Below are 20,230 nucleotides of genomic sequence, written 5' to 3' on the forward strand. Positions count from 1 at the left end.
GGAGGGGAGGGGAGTCTCCCAGCCTGTGAGAAGCAACAGCGCCAAGCCCTACCCCTCGCTGTGTCCTGTCCACAAGTCCAGACTTTGACCCTGAGCTTCAGTCCCCGTTGGCAGGCAGAGGGCTGAGGACAGGACGCCTCAGAATCAGGAGACTCCTCTCAGGAGGTAAAATCCTGCGCCCAGCTGTCTCCTTTCTTCAGAAGTCTGGCAATCCAGGTGAGTGGGGGCGGCGGTGCACCAGGACCCAAGGTCCTCCGGGCGTTGAGGAGAAGGCTCCACATTAGAGCCCAAGGCAGGTAACAGCCCTGGAACCAAGGCAGGAACGCAGGCAGGTGCCTTTGCCTCTCCAGACTTCCTTTTCCTCATCTGGAAGACAGGGATCATAATCACCTCTTACGGGGTTAACTTGAGTATCAAAAGAGGTGATGAACAGAACGTACTGAGCACGGACTGGGCACACAGCAAGTACTCAATAAACGGTAATTATTATTTGGGGGCAGGGAGCCGATAGCCCGATTATCAAGCATTTATAGAATCCATTCCATTTTCAAGATCAGTTGTGAAAATGTCAGCTTCCTAAGAAGCAGCCATAGGGCACAACCCGATTATGTTTATTCAAATACCTTGTCTGTGACTTGTGGATTTGTTTTAGAAGTCTTTCCTTTTTTTTTTTTTTTTTTTTTTTTTGGTAGATGCAAACAGCAATCAAAGGCCCAAGCTGGCCCAAATTCCTTTCTAGGGACAAGGAGGGTTATAAGCCAACATGTACCAAGACAGAACAACAAGCAGAAAGCGTCAGGTGCTAACTTCCTGCCTGCTCCCTAATCGTTACACCGCATGGCAGAGAAAACTCAGCTAGAACAGGCTCCAGGTCCCAGCGCTGTCCCACACTGTTCGCGTGACGCTGGGAGAGTGACTTCCTCTCCCTGAACCTCAGTCCCGTGTCTGTAGAACCTCCCAGTTGAGAGGATTAAGTAAGAGAATGTCGGTACTAAATCTACACGTATGTGGTGAGCGGCAGAGACCCAAAATTCCCTTCCTGCTGCACACTTACGGAGACGTTGTAATTACACACACACACACACACACACACACACACACACACACACAGATAGATGTAAGAACCTCAGCATCTTCCTGGATGCACACTCCAAGCATGATTGGTTGAAGGGATAGCACAAGACCCTGGAGAAAGGCAGTGCTAATAGAAACGCGAGCAACAACGAGCAAATGGTTGACTTAGTAATCGAGCTGTGTGCATGGGAGTCTAAAACTTCATTAGCCACATGCTTTATTGATTTTACCTGGGGCTGGGGCTGTCAAATCCTGCAGCCTAGCTCCTGCTTCTCAAGAGAACCTCCTGCATTTACACTGCACTTAAACACACACACACGCATGCACACAGGGGCTCTAATCAGCATCAGATTGGATTCACATAGTTCAAGAGGATTGGCTTCGGGAACACGTTTTCCCTTCTCAATTCTACGCCTGCCAGCGACACGCTAAAAATGCCTACAAACGTTTTATTTTACGTTTTTTGGTTTTCAGTGCGGGACCCTGAAATATCGGCTGTTTTATTTCTCACCTGCTCAGCCCTCAGATTTTCCAAATAGTGTGATTTGCCAGCCCAGTGTGCCTGGTGCTCAGGGACGTGGACTTGTGTGAGTCAGGCTGCGCTGGGCTTTGCATCTCACCAGCTGGGTGTCTGAGCCTTACTTGCTTTATCTGTCAAATGGGCAGAAGGATAACGCTGAGGGTTGTTAGGAGCTGAAAACAGATACAGTGTGTGACAGCATGTGTGATACAGTGTGTGACAGATACAGTGTGTGTAGCGCCGTGACAGTCGCATGCCAGCAATGCTCTTGTTGGATCTCTGTGTTGCCAGCTCTTTTCCTGACTCGACCTATTCTTGCCTTTTACAGAGCTCTTTTCACCCCAAGACCCCCACGAACCCTTTTGTCACAAATGTGTCATTTTGGTTGAGTCTCTCCTCTTTTTCCACGCCTCCCTTTCCCCATCTGTATAACAATGTCTAACTCCTTTTTAGAATTTGACACTCTGGAGAAACTGAGTCCAACAATGTTACTTACTCCTCTTTCTTTTGGCCATTTGGTTTGAGACGTTGCTCTGGGCCTCCCTCATGCTTTATTTTTTTTTATTTTTTTTTATTTTTTAATGTTTATCTATTTTTCAGAGACAGAGCGCAAGCAGGGGAGGGGCAGAGAGAGAGGGAGACACAGAATCCAAAGCAGGCTCCAGGCTCTGAGCTGTCAGCACAGGGCCGGATGCGGGGCTCGAACTCACAAACTGTGAGATGACCTGAGCTGAAGTCAGAAGCTTAACTGACTGAGCCACCCAGGAGCCCCTTCATGCTCTTCTTTGGGGCGTGTGCCCCTGCTCCTAACCAGAGGCTTTGACACACCTGAACAGCCTGGTTATAGGAGACATGCCGAATCCCAGCTCTGCTTTGGTGCAAAGCCTCTTTCTCCTTGCCCAGAGACCTCTGGGGGGTTTTCACACTCTCCTTCTCATGCTTTACCACTTCTATTATATAAGCAACTCCTCTTTTCCTCCAGCCTTTGCTGGTTTTCTAGGTGATGAGATGACGGAAAAAAAAAAAAAAAAAAAAAAAACAGGCCCTGGAAAAGGCAGAGCTGGGTTCACACCCCACCTTTCCTCCAACTCTTGTTATGATTTCAGATAATTTACCTTGCTCTCTCTGGCCTCAGCTCCCTCACCTGTAAACTGGGTGACAGTCACTGCTGTCAGTTTATGAGCTCCCCAGTGGGTAGAGCGGTAGATAAAAGTCCCCGCCCTCCCGGAGCTGATATTCTGGTGGGGAGACTATAGGCAGAGAGCTTTGTTAACTCTGAACAGTTTATAGAAGAGGAAACACAGACTTAAGTCAGCGTGACCAACTCATTCCGGTCTGGCCCAGGACTCTCCTGGTTTGAGCACTCAAGGCCCACATCCTGGGGATACCCTCAGTCCTGGGAAACCGGACTTCGATCACCCGTGCTCAGTTAAGTTAAGCGACTTGCCCACGGCCACACAGCTGGGGTGCGCCTGAGCCAGGCTGTGAGCCTAGTACGTCTGCCCCCCAGCCTGAGCTGTCACTGCCGCCCCCCTGTGCTGTGCCTTCTTATTGTTAGTGCACAAAAGTGGGCAACTCTACGGAGTTATTGCAGAGAGAGTCACAGAAGGCCCAGAGAGGGGAAGGAAGCTGGCCAAGGCCACACAGAGAGTCAGAACTAAAGCCAGATCTGATTCGCCCTTCTTCCTCTACTCCTTCCCCCAGTGTTCTTTCTGTTGTTATTTTCAAGGCGCTGGGGGACAGAAGGAGGTCACTACGTATTGGGGGCCTACTCTGTGCCAGGTGCCGTACTAGGAACCTTCACCAGGCTAGTGGTTTAATTTTCAGGATGACCTGGCGAGGTCAGGGTGACTCTTATTTTAAAGACGAGGAGATTGGATCTCCTGAGGCAAAGTGTGGGGGAGGAGGGGTGGGAGGAGGCTAGGAATCCCCAAGAGGGTCGGCCCCCGTAACCAAGCCTTGCAGCCGGAAGGGGAATGGCCCAGAGGAGCAATGCCTTTCCGTTTTGTGGTTTTATCTCCAACTTGGCTGCTGAAACCCCGACGGAGTCCAGTTCTTGTGGGCTGGAGCCGTTTTTCCCTTTTACAAAACTAGGCCATATTGAGAATGTCCTGCGGATCAGGGCCACGGGGTTGCCAGGAGGCTTGGTCTGAGGGAGGAGGGCTGTGAGTGTAGAGGAGGGAAAGTTGAACTTGGCCCTTCCGGGCACAAAAAGTCCTCTTGTTCTGCCCCAGCAGGAGCGGACACAGTATTTCCCTGCTGTGCTGGGCCCAAGCAGCTTCAAGGTCAAAAGCTGCTGGGCCTTTTAAACTTCTGAGGACACAGCCAGCCCAGCCCCCAAGGCCGGCCCTGGCTGAGTGTGTGCACTGCAAGATGTGAGTTCGAAAGCCAGACATTACACCCCGCTAGCCGCCAGCTCGGTGCCCGGTGGGTGTGCCAGAAGTCGGGGTTGAGTTTGCTTGGATCGAAATTGAATCCCGACAGCACCACTTACTGGCTGTGTGACCTCAGGCAACTTACCGCACCTCTCTGAGTCTCCTTTCCTCATCCGGCCAACGAGGCCAATAACACCAGCCCCTGCCTCCGAAGAATGTGGGGAGACTTAGAAGAAATGATGCATTCGGGAAGCATTTAGTACCGGGGCTGGCACACCGTAGGTGTCCCACAAAAGTCAGTAAAACCACTCCTTTTGCACCTGACCCTGTGTTAAGGGTTTTTACATTGGCCATCTTGTTAAATCTCCCATGTACTGTCCAAGGTAGGGGGTGTTTTTCCCATTTATCGGAAGTTGAAGTCTCATCCCACCATCAATGGCCAGTAGGTGGCAGAGTTGAGGTACGAGACTTGAAGCTAGAGCCCATTGTCCTGATGGCTAGACTCCCAGCCCGCAGCCAGGCCCTCTGCTCCGTCCTTTTTATGTTCCCGGGCTGGGGCAGGGTATCCGGGGAGGCTCCCCAGCCAGAGCGACATCCCTTCCCCGCTGTGTGACCTGGGGCAAGTTGCTTGGCCTCTCTGTTTCAATTTTTTCCGTTCGTGAGGGTCATCAAGAGGGCCAGGTACAGAAGGGGCTTGGCGGTATCTGGCACTTTCCAAGCTTTCAGGGGATAGTGGTGATGGCGGTAACGGCACACTTCAACCCTTCCGTCCCGCAGGCCGGCACGATGCGCGTGGTAGTGATCGGAGCGGGTGTCATCGGGCTGTCCACCGCCCTGTGCATCCACGAGCGCTACCGATCAGTCCTGCCATCCCTGGACATGAGGGTCTATGCAGATCGCTTCACCCCGCTCACCAACACCGACGTGGCGGCCGGCCTCTGTCAGCCCTACCTCTCGGACCCCAGAAACCCACAGGAGGCGTGAGTGAGGGTCCCAGAGACTGGCCCGGGGACTGGAAGGGCTGACTCTGATGAGGGGATGCTCCGGGTTCCCGTCACTGAGAACAAGCTCCTTGTCAAGACTTGGAAGAAAATACTAATAAGCATTAAGCCCATTGGAGGATTTCCTCCATTCCTCACGTGATCCATGTGATCAGGAATACTTTTGGGGTTTTTTCCCCCCCTAGTTTATAATTATTTATTTAACGTTTATTTATTTTTGGGACAGAGAGAGACAGAGCATGAATGGGGGAGGGTCAGAGAGAGAGGGAGACACAGAATCGGAAACAGGCTCCAGGCTCTGAGCCATCAGCCCAGAGCCGACGCGGGGCTCGAACCCACGGACCTCGAGATCGTGACCTGGCTGAAGTTGGACGCTTAACCGACTGCGCCACCCAGGCGCCCCTATAATTATTTATTTAAAGGTCATTTTCATCCAGGGTCGCCTGGGTGGCTCAGTCGGTTGAGCGTCCGACCTCGGCTCAGGTCATGATCTCCCAGTTCGTGGGTTCGAGCCCCGCGTCGGGCTCTGTGCTGACAGCTCAGAGCCTGAAGCCTGCTTCGGATTCTGTCTCTTTCTCTCTCTCTGCCCCTCCCCTGCTCACGCTCTGTCTCTCTCCATCTCAAAAACAAATTAAAAAAAAAAAAAACATTAAAAAAAATTTTAAAGGTCACTTTCATCTGATTTCCCCAGTGGCTAACAGAAAACAGAGCCTTCAAATCCCAGCAATAGTTGCAAAGAAGGACAAAATTCACTAAAGTTTTTGATGTTGAGTGCTGTAGGGAACAATTTTGCCCTCAGACACATATTTTCTTCCATATATAAATTCATAAGGGGGCCTTTCAATTCTTTTGAACTTATTCTAATTGCTATCTTTAATAGTCTCTTAGCTATATTTAATAGGTTATAGATGTTTCTCCTGAATTTGCCCATTGTGACACTTACTAGTCATTTTTATTTAGCGGGGTTTTTTATTTTATTTTTATTATAATTAAAATTATATTAATTAAATTTATATATTATATTAAAATTATATTAAATTGTATTAAAATTATAGTAATTAAAATTATTATAATTAATAATTTTTATAATTATTATATTATTTTATATATTTTATTTTAGTTTTTTATTTTAATTCCAGGTAGTTAAAATGCAGTGTTACATTAGTTTCAGGTGTACGACATAGTAATTCAACACTTTCATACAATATGTGGCGCCCGTCACAACAAGCTCGCTCCTTAACCCCCATCACCTCTTTCCCCCACCCCCCACCCACCCCTCCTGTCTGGCAACCATCAGCGTAATCTCCACAGTTAGGAGTCTGTTTTTTGGGTTGTCTCTCTCTCTCTCTCTCTTTTTCCCTCTTTGCTCACTTGTTTGGTTTCTTAAATTCCACATATGAGTGGAATCGTATTGTATTTGTCTTTCTCTGATGTATTTCACTTAGCATAATACTCTCTAGCTCCGTCCATGTCGTCGCAAACGGCAAGACTTCGTTCTTGTTTATGGCTGAGTAATATTCCACTGTGTATATATAGACCACATCTTCTTTATCCATTCATCAACCGATGGGCACTGGGACTGCTTCCATATCTTGGCGATTGCAAATAATGCTGCCATGAACATCAGGACGCATGTATCCATTTGAATTAGTGTTTTTGTAGTCTCTGGGTAAATACCCAGTAGTGTGATTACTGGATCCTAGGGTGGTTCTATTTTTAACTTTTGGAGGAACCTCTGGATCAGGAGTACTTGTCAGTGGGTGGATGGATGCTCAGGTTTTACAAGGACGTTGCAAAGGTTATTATGTCTGTTCAGAAACTGCTGGCAGCTTCAGAAATCCACAAGTACGTTAACAACTCAGACCGAAGTTACATTCTCCCGTAAATTCCAAAACCAACGCTCCTGATCAGTGGGTGGCAATTCAGGGGCCCAGGCTCCTTGCATCTCATAGTTCTGCTGTCCTTCTCTGTGGCTTCTGACGTGGCCACTGTGCCTTCTGATGTCAGTACGCCATGCTTCCAGAAGGAGCACAGCATAAGGACCGCACGTGCAGTCCATTGGCCAGAACGCAGCCACACAGCCACGCTGGCTGCACGGGAGTCCGGGAGATGTACCTGGGCTCTGTGCCCACGAAGAAGAGAAGGAAAATGTCTAGGAGCCACGAGCCACGGTCTACTGTCGGCATTTACGTGGGGGGTGCTCAGAGTGAGCCTGAACCGTGGGGCTCGAAGGCCTCAAGCAGGTCAAAGCATTCGTTTATTATTATTTTTTAAGTGTTTATTTATCTATTTTGAGGGAGTGAGTTAGAGAGAGAGCAGGGGAGGAGCAGAGAGAGAGGGAGATAGAATCCCAAGCAGGCTCCACACAGTCAGTGCGGAGCCCAACACGGGGCTCGAACCCAGGAAACGTGAGATCATGATCGAGAGTCGGACGCTTAACCGACCGAGCAACCTGGGCGTCCCCAAAGCCTTCTTTTAAACTCACAGCTACACGAGCCCAGGCCCAAGGTGGGCCCCAGATGGTTCCTTCCTTCTCTTTCCTATGAATGGGGAAATACTAGAAAGTCTGGGGATGGGGAAAACCCCTTAGGCATTTGGGACGCTGCAGGAGTGAACATGCTAGACTTCTGGATTTGGACATATCTCCACCAGCGTGAGCATAATCCCACACAAGCCAAGCCTCAGAGTTTTCTTGTCCAGCTCAGGGTATTAGGTGACCAAGACTCTGGGGGATCCTTCCAGGGATTGGAACCAGCAGACCTTCGACTATCTCCTGAGCCGCGTCCATTCTCCCAACGCCGCAAACGTGGGCCTGGCCCTAGTCTCAGGCTACAACCTCTTCCATGAAGCTATTCCGGTGAGTGAGGAGTCCTTGACCATGGGGCAGAGCCTCGATCACAGACCAGGGCTGGGGACCCGAGTCAGGGAGTTACTTGGAGCCTTGTAGGTGGACCAACTCTTGCATTCAAATCAGGTTTACTTTAAATTCTCTTTTTGCTTTAAAATTATTTCTGGTTCCAATTTGGCTCTTAAATTGGCAGAGACCAAAGAATTTTCTGATGACGTAGGGGACCTGGCCTCTGGTTGAGTCAAACCCAGACACGTCTTGTAGTGGTGGTGATTTCATGTGGCAGCCGCAAGGCTTCCTGGGTCCCTGGAGGTCCCAGGACTTTTCACTAAGATAGATTAAAACACTCAGTGTGGCACAAACTTCTGAAGCGCGTATTATGTACCAGGCTGTGTCCTAATTACGTTACAACTAGTGACTGGTTTCATTCTCATTATCACCGGCAAGTCAGCACTAGCATTGGCTTCTTTTCACAGATGAGAAAATAGAGGCTCGGGGGAATGGATCAGTAACTTGCTCAAAGTCAGAGAACCAAAGTGGCAGAACTGGGATTTGAACCCAGGCCCTCTGTGACCCCGTGGTGCCCAATGTGCTAAGAAGGGCACAGCCTTGGGGGATGTCCTCAGGTTGCTTGAAGAGGGGAGTCTGGCTGGATGTCCGGAACCCCAGGCCAGCTCTCTAAGGCTTAGTCAATGTTTAGCACCGAGCTAAGGGCATTACCCGCATTGTCTGTTACCTTCTGTGGGACCAAATGTGATTACTGACTCCATTTTACGGACAAGAAAATGGAGTCTCAGAGAATTCAAGGTGGTCTGTAGTCAGGCCCAAGCCTCCACCAAGTTGTCTGACCCTATTCTCTATTGCCTCGCACTCTCACCCCTTGGGAACCCTGTCACCTTCTTTTTCTCTCTTATTTCTGACTCTTACCCTATCACTTGCCCTCAGCCTCACGCTCCCCTTTCCTTTGTATAGCATCACGGTTAAGACCATGGACTCTGGAGCCCAACTGTGTTATTGGTTCAAACCTCAGGTCAATCATTTATTAGCTGTGTGACTTTAGACAAGTTACTTCACCTCCTGAAGCCTCAACTTGCCCATCTGTGAAAACGGAGATGAGAATAGTATCTGCCTCCGTGGATTGCTGGGGATATTAAAGGGAGTGGGATAAATAAAATGCTTCGAAGTGCACCTTCCACGCAGTATGCGTCGTTTAAGTTTTGTTACCATTTTTATTGACTTTCACTCATCCCCATGCCTCCTTCTCTCCTTCCTCGGCAGGATCCCTCGTGGAAGAACACAGTTCTGGGATTTCGGACGCTGACTCCCAGGGACCTGGACATGTTCCCTGATTACAGGTGAGGTTATTGTCATGGGCGAAGGGGCTACGGTCCCACGATTCAGACGGATCCGTCCAGGAGGCAGCGAAAGATGGAGACACCAAGTTTCCTGTCCCATCCCAGGCCAAGAGCCACCGGCACCAGAGACCCCTGGTGCTCTGTCCAGCTCTATTGGAGAAGCCACCCCCTCAACGGGGCCCTGGGCTGGGGCGGTGGAGGATATGGAGTCACAGAACTGAAGCCCTGAAGCTCCCTATCGCCACCCTCTTTTCTAGATGAGGAAACGGAGCTTCAGAGAGTCTAAGCGGCTTCCCAAGGTCACACAGCCAAATGACCAAAAGGGGATTCCGACCCAGTCTGCGTGACCCCCAACACCTCTGTTCTTTTCCTTGAAGCATAATGTCTCTTTGCTCCTCCCCTCACCCCACCCCATGCCTGAATCCCCTCTAAAAATGCACTTCCAATCTCCACTTGCACACTCTAATGTCAGGGATGGATTTTTAAAAAATTTTTTATTTATCTATTTTTTGGTTTTTTTTTTTAATTTTTAAAATATTTATTTATTTATTTGAGAGAAAGAGACAGAGCATGAACAGGGGAGGGGCAGAGAGAGAGGGAGACACAGAATCCAAAGCAGGCTCCAGGCTCCGAGCTGATAGCACAGAGCCCGAGGCAGGGCTCAAACCCACAAACCGCATGACCCGAGCGGAAGTTGGACGCTTAACTGACTGAGCCACCCAGGCGCCCCTGTTTTGTTTTGTTTTGTTTTTTAATTTACATCCAGGCTAGTCAGCATATAGTACAGTAATGATTTCAGGAGCAAAACCCAGTGATTCATCCCCTACATATAACACCCAATGCTCATCCCAATGTCTTCCTTAATGCCTCTTGCCCATTTAGCCCATCCCCCCACCCGTAACCCCTCCAGCAACCGTTTGTTGTCTACATTTAAGAGTCTCTTATGTTTTGTTCCCCTCCCTGCTTTTATATTATTTTTGCTTCCCTTCCCTTATGTTCGTCTGTTTGGTATCCTAAATTCCACATATAAGTGAAGTCATATGATATTTGTCTTTCTCTGACTAATTTCACTTAGCCTAATACACTCTAGTTCCATCCATGTTGTTGCAAATGGCAAGATTTCATTCTTTTTGATTGCCGAGTAATACTCCACAATACTCCACTGTTCATGTGTGTGTATATATATATATATATATATATATATATATATACATACATACACACACACACACACACACACACACCCCACATCTTCTTTATCCATTCATCTGTCAGTGGACATTTGGGCTCTTTCCATACTTTGGCTATTGTCAATAGTGCTGCTATAAATATTGGAGTTCATGTGCCCCTTCAAAACAACACACCAGTGGGATAGATTTTCTGATAGAAAAATTTTCCTTGCACTGAAAACCAGTCCCTGTTTGAACTTCACTCGGTGGTCCTGCCTCTACCCTTGCCACCCCCCCCCCCCAAAAAAAAAAAGAGACTGCTCCCAGCTCCATTTGAAAGGCTTCTAACATAGTTCTGATTCTGATTCTTTATTCCCACTCTTACCTGTTCTTACTCTAGCTACGGCTGGTTCAACACAAGCCTGATTGTGGAAGGGAGGAGGTATCTACAGTGGCTGACTGAAAGGTGAGAATTTCAACTTTAGTTTTAGGAAAGCACCTTACAGGGACCAGGGTGTGGTAGACAATTGTTCATGGGATTTGTCTTTGTATCGACCAGCCCCAAATGTTAAAGAAAACTCAGACTTGGTGGGAGCTATCCTTGGTTCTGATGACTCCTGTGCACTAAAACCAAGGTTCCCACACCTGACTGGGCACCAGAACCATCTGGGCAGCTCTTTACATGTGATATTTATTGTTGACCTCACCCAAAATACATAATGTTTGTGGAGTAGTTTTAATGGATTTTCTTGAGGTTTCCAGATACATTTACGTCCCCCGCAAAACATAAGTTGTCTTTTATTTTTATACCTCATGTTTTTTCTTGTCTAACTGTTGTGGTCAGTACCTCCAGAACAATGGTAACTAACACAGGGGATAGTGGGTGTCCCTGTCTTGTTCCTGATGGTAACAGGAATCTTACAGTGTTCTAAATTAGCAAACACTAGCTTTGAGAGACATTTTTATATTGATAGTCATCTTAAGGAAGATTCCATATTTCCTATATATTACTGTTTTATTAAGATTTTTAAAAATCTAGGGGCACTTGGGTGGCTCAGTCAGTTAAGTGTCTGACTTCGGCTCAGGTAGTGATCTCGTGGTCCATGAGTTCGAGCCCCGCGTCGGGCTCTGTGCTGACAGCTCAGAGCCTGAAGCCTGTTTCAGATTCTGTGCCTCCCTCTCTCTGACCCTCCCCCGTTCATGCTCTGTCTCTCTCTGTCTCGAAAATAAATGTTAAAAATAAAAAAATAAAAAATAAATAAAAAAGATTTTATTAAAAAAAATATTTTTAAAAATCTAGAATGGATGGGAGCATTTATCAAATGACCTGGGGAGCTTTTAAAAGATATAGATTTCAGGACCCCACTTCAAATCTATTGAATCAGACCCTTTGGAGTAGGGGCTTAGAAATTTGTGTGATTCTAATTATCAGCCAGGTTTGGAAACAACTAAAAAGCAATAAAAAAAAAAAAAAAAAAAAAAAACGTAGTTATCTCTCCTAACCTTAGGATACCTCTGACTCCTGCCTAGCCTCTTCCTAGACAGTAAGTTCCCACTTTTTCTATCTTGAGGGCATTAGGTAGATAAAATAGTCCTGAAGTCATGCTTCACTTTTCACAGGATTTCCTTCCTGTTCTTTTGATGTTTCTACTGCGTCTCTAACAATGACAGATATTTTTCCCTCTGGGACATTTTGAGGGAGGGGTGGATGTCCCCAGCCCACCTTCCTCCTCATGCCCTGCTTCTGACAAAGGGGCGTTTAGCATTGGTCCAACCCTGCCCTGCTTCCACCCCGCATCTCGCTCTCCTTAATGGTATAAAGCAATATGGTAGTAGCAGGATGAGTTTTGAGCCAACACGCCTGGGCTTACGTTACGTCCCAATCCCATCATTGACTCACTGTACGACCTTCAACAAGGCCCTTCTTTCATCGCCATCTGCCCTGCCAGGGGCTTGGACCATCTCAGGTTTCCCAAGGGGCATTTCATGAACCACCAGTCCATCAAGGTGCTCATGAACTGACCTGACAACACAGCCATGTTCTCCAGGAGCAACCTGTGGGACTAATGTCCACAGAAGGTTCTTTGGGAAACATCTCCCATGCCATCCTCTTGGAGAGATGGGACAAATAACTGAGTCCTGGGTTTTTTTGTTTTTTTTTTTTTTGATGTGTCTGATCACCCAGGTTAACTGAGAGGGGAGTGAAATTCTTCCAGAAGAAGGTGGAGTCTTTTGAGGAGGTGAGTTGCAGGGCTGGAAGGGGCTGGATATGGGAGGGAGGTGAGGAGGGGAGGCCTCTGCTTCCTGGTGCTGGACTGGGGGGCTCCTTGTTGGGCGCCCAGGATCCCCTGAGGCCTGTCCCAGTCACCAGGCCTTTCTTCAATCCCAGAAGGACTCAAGCATTCTGTCTTGATGTTGGTAGCAGGAACAAAGGGACAGTGGGATTATGGTGGCCACTGGAGGCTAATCTACCTCTAAGCCACGGAGGGTTTTAGGCCCAGAGAGCTGGCTGCCTCTTACCAGTATCAGCTGCACCCCACTCTTGAATTCCAGACACTTGGTTGCTTCCTACCTAAATCAGGGTTAATGTTTCTGCAAAGTCAAGGCTCTCAGCTGACTCAGCTCCAGAGTAACACCACCATCAATAACAGCTATCCTCATCAGGCACTGGCTATATGCCAGGAGCTTTGCTGTATGACTTCACTCAATCCTAGCACCTAGAATTGTGCTCAGTACCTGCAGCTACCAGCATTATATAATGAGTACCTCCTCCGGATTGAGCCCTACTGGGCACTTGGGATCCATGTTGACTTAGAAACAGCACTTTTTCCCAAGGAGTTCACAGGCCAGTGTAGCAAAAACTGGTTCTTGAACAATAACAATGCTTCCAATGTGTGTGTCCCACGACAAACCTGTGAAGGGAGTCACGGGCTGGGCTGGGTGTTTGGGTGCCCATGAGGTTACATCCTTGAGCTGTCAAGTATCCCACACATGCACAGAGCCAGGGGCTCCAACATGCCTTCTGAAAGTGCCTTAGCAGAGTGTGAGGCAAGAGAATGAAAATCAAAAGGAGTCAGAAGGAAGAAGAGAACTTTCTCTGCATCTGACTTCTTCTGGGAGCTTCCAAGAAGGTTCCCCCCTTCCACAGTACTCCTTCCCAAGCACTTTGACATCCAGGGTCACATTGGATCCTCGCACAGCCTAAGAACAGACATTATCAGCCCTGCTTTACAGTGGAGGCACCTGGGCCCTGAGGAGGTGATGGAACCTTTCTGAGGTCACATAGCGGGTAAATGGCAGAGTGGAGATTTGGAGGCAGTTCCACGGATTCCTCACTGAGCCCCCTCCCCGCTTTTCTGCAGGGAGCTGCAGGGTAAAGGGCAGGGGGAAGGAGGGGGTAAGCGGTACCAGGGCCCTCACCCCTTCCCACGCCACCTGCTCTGTTCATCGCTGCCAGGTAGCAAGAGGAGGTGCCGATGTAATTATCAACTGCACCGGGGTGTGGGCTGGGTCATTGCAACCGGACCCCCTGCTGCAGCCAGGCCGGGGACAGATCATTAAGGTGAGTGTGAAGATGAGGGGTGGAACTTCCTGCTTTTCTTCATAGAGAGATTGTAGCTGCCTGCTTATTTCCTCTCCAAAGATAGAGGATGCATCGGGGACATCTGTTAGAGGAGCCTCGCAGATTTCAGGCAACTGGCATCTTAAAGAAACAAGAAGGACCAAGAAACATGATTCCTCCAAACATTCTCTTTGGTGGTGGTTGTTGTTGTTGTTCCTTAATACGGCAAAGCATGGGTGTAAGTGTTTGTACACACGCGGGAGTTGCATATTCTTGTAATATGATGAAAAGAGCAAACGTTTATGGAATGTTATTAGGTACAGGCCTGAGCACTTTATCGTGTTCTTAATTTAGTGCTTACCAGAACCATTTGAGATGGGGTCTACACATGGCCATTGCTATTTTACAGACGGGGAAACATGAGGCACGGAGGAATTAAGTAATATGCACACAAGTTCACACAGGAGTGAGCTGTGGGATTGGGATTGGAACCCAGGCAACCTGGTTTCAGAGCCTGTGTGTGTCAACATCATCCACGTTGCCTCTCACTGTGTATGTGTGCACATGCGTGCAGGGTGCCTTTTTGTGGGTGTGGGCGTGTACACCCGCCCATGTTGAGTGTACATGTGTTCCTGATGTGGGCTGATGTGTACGTGGATCGGCACACGTGTGCTGGGCTTCTCTGTGGTCATGCAGGCGAGAATGTGTGAAATTTCAGGGAGCAGGGGTGGCTCTTCCCGCAGGAGCAAGGAAGTCGGCGCAGAGGCGGGGCAGAGGGGTCAGGAGTGGGCTTGGGAATCGGCTCTGCCACCCTTGTCAGAACATCTGGGCACAGAGAGGAGAAGGGCAGGGAAGCCCAGTGATCCGGCTCCCCTGATGAGACTTGTCTGTCCTCAATCAACAGGTGGATGCCCCTTGGATGAAGCACTTCATTATCACCCATGACCCAGAGAAGGGCATCTACAAGTCCCCGTACATCATCCCAGGGTAAGAATCTGACGTCTTAGGACAGAACAAGGGGCACCTTCATGCCCTCTTTATGCTGCCCACCCCAAGTCCCTGAAAGCTTTTTCTCCCAGTGTTTTCTAAGTGAAGTCGAGCCACTAAATCCCTGGGAAGGCAAGACTTGGCCTTAACTGGGCTCTATCTTGAACAAGCTTTTGGACGACAGGCGTGGCGATACTGGAGACAAAGGTGTGAGGGCAGGGACCCCGGAAGCGGTGTGACTGGAAATAACGAGAGGGCCGGTGGGAAAGGGGATATGGGTCGAAGGTGATGATGACATTCAGGGGAGAGGTGACGATGTTAGTGACGATGGTGGCTGTGTTCTCACTGATGGGGAAGCCACTTCCTGGGGGTGGTGACTGGGACAAGGATGGTCAGGCGCTGACATTAATGGGGGGGGCGTGGTGTCGATGACGAGGTCGGTGATGATGGCAGTGATTGGTATTCTTGATTATATCAAGATATAACTGACATATTGTGCACGCTTACGGTGTACACGAAGATTTGATATATGCACGTATTACAACATGATTACCTCGGTAAGGTTAGCTGACACGCCCATCAGGTCCCACAATTACATCTTCCCTGTGCGTAGTGAGAATGTTATGGCTTACTCTTTCAGCAACTTTAAAGTCTATAATACGGGATCGCTAACTATAGTCACCGCGTTGTGCACCGGAGGAGGTGACGATGTTGACAGTGACATTGGTGGTGACGGCAGAGATGCTGGTGGGTGGTGATGCCAGGGGCAATTGCAGTGGTGTTGACGGTGTGGATGGCGGCGGGGATGTAGGGAGAGATGGTTGTAAGGGTGAGCATGCCCATGGCCCCCATTAACCTCAAAGGCTTCATTTCCCCTCATCATTGACTCCCTTCACTTTTATCTAGGATCCAGGCAGTGACTCTTGGAGGCATCTTTCAGCTGGGGAACTGGAGCGAGGTAAACAACATCCAGGACCACAACACCATCTGGGAAGGCTGCTGCAGACTGGAGCCCACACTGCAGGTAAGGTGGGAGGGGTCCTGGCAGACTCAGGTCTGGGCAGCTCGACCATGAGATCCCTTGAGTATGGGAAGATACCTCCCACTGGGATAACTGGGCAAACTTCTAACGAGGGACCGTGGAAGACACCAGAATTTGATAATGTACAAGGAAGTCCGGCTGTGAGCTGCTGACACCCGTCTGTGGCTAAGAGTGGCTGTCTTCTGCGGGGACTTCCCTAAAACCACCTTCGTCTGTCTTCACAAGGAGCAGATGAATCCGTTGTAGGGATCTCAGTGTTTACATTTGCCTGATGGTAGCAGTGACAAACGTGATATTGACGAGGGTGGGGGGGAAGGGATGGTGGTATTGACTGGTAATGAATATGCTCAGGATGGTGATAATGATGGTGAGGAGGGGGTGGCCGGTGACATCGTGGTGATGGCTGGTGGTGGTGGTGATGATAATGAGGTTCCAAGAGCTAACCCTACCATCTAAAAATGGCAGCAGAAAAAAAATATATCTGGAGATGAATTACTAACACTTTTTTTTCCAGGATGCAAAAATTGTTGCTGAGTTGACTGGCCTCCGGCCAGTGCGCCCCCAGATTCGGCTAGAGAGAGAACAGCTTCGTTTTGCATCTTCAAACACAGAGGTATGCTCTCCTGATGAGGAAAGCAAGGGCCCCCCTTACCCGTAAGGGGGCTCTGGCATTTCCAGTCTTGCCTGACATCTGGCTCCACACCGCCTGCTGCCAGGAAAGAACAACACTGGCTGACATCCCCTCCTCTATAAAGAAACTGAGGCTCAGTGATGGGAAAGGACCTGCCGAAGGTTGCAGAGAGGGCGGTGTGCCTCAGGGTGTCAAAGCCTGTGGTCGAGTAGAAGGGAAGTGGGTACTTACTGAGCCTGCTTTGTGTTCATGACACGAACAACCTTACTGAATCTCCTCTACAGCTCTTGGGGATAGGGACTGTTTCCCCCATGCTTCAGATGAGGAAATCGGGGGTCTAGCAGGTGGAATCCTCTGCCTAAATCAGACAGCTAGTGCGGGGCACGGCTGGGATGTGGTTTTGACTCCAGAGCCGTTTCTCAGATGCCCATTTGTGGCTGCCCCATCATCTCTCTGGGGTCCCTCTTTGACGTTCCCTCTTATGAGGTAGGAACTGGGCTTTATTGAGGCGGCAGAAGTTGTCCTGGGCTGAAGGAACTGACCTGAGTAGCTGGGGTCCCCAAAGGAAAAGAATCCTCCTTAGGTAGATAGGTCATCCTTCCTCCCTTATCGCGGGCATGTGGTGTGCACCTTTGTGCATGTGTGTGTGCGTGCGTGCTTGCGTGCACATGTGCACACATACAGAGGAAAGCGTCACGTATAGAGTCAAACTCCCTGCCAATGATTTTGGCTTTAAAAAAGTCCCCAGGGGTCTTGCCTCTGTCCCTAGGATGAATTAGCATGCTAACCAGAGTCCACCCATATGTTGGCCCCACTTATCTTCCCCTCCCCCAACCCCCGAGATAGGTAGAAGAGTCTATCTATTAATACAGGAGGTTTGGCATTCCGGAGCAGGATGTGGACGAGAAAGGTGATGTAGGGAACTTCAAACAATTTGGGAGAGGGGAATCCCTGACCTCAAGTTCTAGACGATTCTACATTTCCTGTGCTGAGTGCCTAAAGCAGGTCCATCTCCTAAGCAAAAGAGAACCTAGGATGTCAACCCTCCAGTTCCCCAGTCACTTTACTGGTGTTCCTGGGGCCCCACCATCCCTCCAGGGAGCTGAGAGGCCCCCTGCCGCCCTCTGGCTTCACCCAGAACTCTGCAGGAAGCTCCCGAGTCTTCTAGGATGCACGGGGCTCCCGTCTCTCTTACCCCTCCCAGGTCATCCACAACTATGGCCACGGAGGCTATGGGCTCACTATCCACTGGGGCTGTGCCCTGGAGGCAGCCAAGCTCTTTGGAAAAATTCTGGAAGAAAGGAAGTTGCTCAAGATGCCGCCACCTCACCTCTGAAGACACCAGTAACCACCACCTCCCCAAGGACTCCCCGCTCCCCTCGGCCAACCAGTCGGTGTATCCCCCTCTAAGCTGTCTCTTCTCCACTTCAGCCCTGGCTCCTTTCTGCAAAAAGTACCAGAGGAGAGGAAGATCACAAGGCCATTTCTGGAGGCGAGTCCATCCCTATCTGGGGCTCCCTTTGATCACTGGGGTCTCTCCACCCACTCTGGGCCTGACAGTCTGAAGAGCAGTTGGGGGCCATTATACTGCGAGTCCTTAGAAGAAAGGAAAGCTCAGAAAATCGAAGGGGCGGAGCGCCTGGATGGCTCAGCATCCAACTTCCGCTCAGGTCATGATCTCACAGTTCATGGTTTTGAGCCTCACACCAGGCTATGTGCTGTTAGCATGAAGCCCACTGTTGATCCTCTGCCCCCCCCCCCCGCCCCTCCCCTGCTCTCTCTCTCTCTCTGTCTCTGTCTCAAAAATAAACATTTTTTAAAAAGGGAAATGAAAGGGGCAAGCAGAAAATTGAGGACCATTTAGGTTAGGTCAGGTGACCTGATGACAAATTACTAACATATTAAAGGTTCTGGGAAGTCCTGCAGCAAAGACATCTATCTGACGTTCCTTCACCCAGCCTTCCTAAACGCATTTGGCTCTGGAAACCTTTTTGCCCAGAGCACCCATGCCACGGAGCGCACTTGAGGGAAGGCTGCGATAGATCTCCTTGCAGGAAGTCCCACGCAGAGCTGGAGTATAGGGAGGCAGAAGAAGTGAGGCATTGAACTAGCCACATACGAAGCCCGTCCCACATCCAGGATTCCCAACAGCATCAGCAACCTGCTGAACGGCCCCGTGAGCCCCGAGGAGGGGCCACTGGAGGGAACATCCCACAAGGGACCCCTTCACAGAGAACTGAACTCACCACGCATAGTCCTTGTTGGGGGGCGGGGCAGATTTAATGCCTTTCTTCTCTTCTGGCTGGCACCCCTCTGAGATGACAAATGGACTTCCAGATGTTTCTGAAAGCCTTTAACGAACCTACAGGGCACCTTAGCATCCCTGTCCCTAATTACCTGCCTCAGGCTCTGAGGTAGAATTTGCATCTGTCTGGGCTTTTGGGGGAGACCAGAGCCTGGAGGAAGCCTTCCTGCATCTGGGACCCGTGGCCCCCTTAGTGCTGTGACGAGGTCTTGACTGGCCCGTGCCATGCCGTCTACATCCACGCCATCACCGTCTTCTCCTTCCCATGCTCAGTGGGGTCTTCGTGATTTGGGATGGCACTGAGCTAAATAGAGTGAGGGATCCAAGAGCTAAGGTAGAGTTCCTATCCTAGGAATAAGAATCAATCATTATTATTATACCTAAAATTGATTGCATTCTAACTGGGCGTCAGTGCTAAATTCTTGCAGAAGTTATTCACGTTATTCCCAGTCAACAGCTGGGAAGGGGTAGAAAGGAGATTCCAGGCCAGGAATTGATGAATTTAGAGAGTATTATCTTTCCTCGTTGAATTGTCTTGGTACCTTTGTCAAAAATCAATTGACCACAGCGGCACCTGGGTGGCTCACTCGGTTGAGCGTCTGACTCTTGACTTGGGCTCAGTCCATGGGATCAAGCCCCGCATCGGGTTCTGCGCTAACGGTGTGAAGTCTGCTTGGGATTCTTTCTCTCTCCCTCTGCTCCTCCCCCCCCCCCCATTCAAAAATAAAGAAGTAAACGTTTAAAAAAAGTCGATCGTGATCATAAATATATGGGTGAATTTGGGGAACTTCAATTCTACTCCATTGATCTGTATCCTTATGATAGTAGCCCACTGTCTTGATTACTGAGGCTTTATAAGAAGTTTTATAATTAGGAAGTGTGAGCCTTCCACATTTATTCATCTTTTTCAAGATTTTTTTTTTTTTTGGCTCTTCTGAGTCCTTTGCAGTTTCATATGAATTCTACACCCAGCTTGCCAATTTCTGCAAAAGAAGAACCAGTCAGGGATTTTGATCGGGATTGTGTTGTATTTATAGATCAATTTAGGGAGTACCTACGTACTTGATGACTGTAAGTCCACGAACAAGGAACGTTTCTCCATTTTTTCAGATCTTCGGTTTCTTTAAGCAACGTTTTGCAGTCTGTAAGAGCCTTGTAGTCCTTTTGTGCAATTTATTCCTAAGTGTTTTATTCTTTTCGATGGTATTGTGGGTGGAATTTTTGTTTTCTTATTGCTGAATCTGCAAAGCACTCTGTTCTCTGGCATTGATGGGGGCAGGGGGATTTGAAGTGGTTCATCCCCGAGTATTCTTGATTAATCGTGAATGATTATTCGTGACGTGTCTGTACGCTTAAACGTC

At 49.0% G+C, this 20,230-nt stretch overlaps 1 protein-coding gene across 2 annotated transcripts; it reads left to right on the top strand.

The window, feature by feature from the left end:
• The first annotated feature begins 50 nt into the window (after window positions 1-50).
• Window positions 51-18,168, top strand: DAO (D-amino acid oxidase). Of its 2 annotated transcripts, XM_045457583.1 has the most exons (12): window positions 51-216; window positions 1,549-1,661; window positions 4,747-4,949; window positions 7,713-7,827; window positions 9,097-9,173; window positions 10,743-10,808; window positions 12,528-12,582; window positions 13,800-13,904; window positions 14,809-14,891; window positions 15,798-15,915; window positions 16,448-16,546; window positions 17,769-18,168. In XM_045457583.1, exons 3-12 carry the CDS (start codon window positions 4,756-4,758, stop codon window positions 17,898-17,900), a joined length of 1,044 nt encoding a protein of 347 aa, XP_045313539.1. In that variant the 5' UTR covers window positions 51-216; window positions 1,549-1,661; window positions 4,747-4,755; the 3' UTR covers window positions 17,901-18,168. The 2 variants fall into 2 exon arrangements, with proteins under 2 accessions (XP_045313539.1, XP_045313538.1); XM_045457582.1 differs by lacking the exon at window positions 1,549-1,661 and having other exon boundaries at window positions 55-216.
• Window positions 18,169-20,230: the final 2,062 nt, after the last annotated feature.

This window comes from Leopardus geoffroyi, chromosome D3 (assembly GCF_018350155.1).
Source record: "Leopardus geoffroyi isolate Oge1 chromosome D3, O.geoffroyi_Oge1_pat1.0, whole genome shotgun sequence".
In the NCBI taxonomy this organism is placed as follows: Eukaryota; Metazoa; Chordata; class Mammalia; order Carnivora; family Felidae; genus Leopardus; species Leopardus geoffroyi.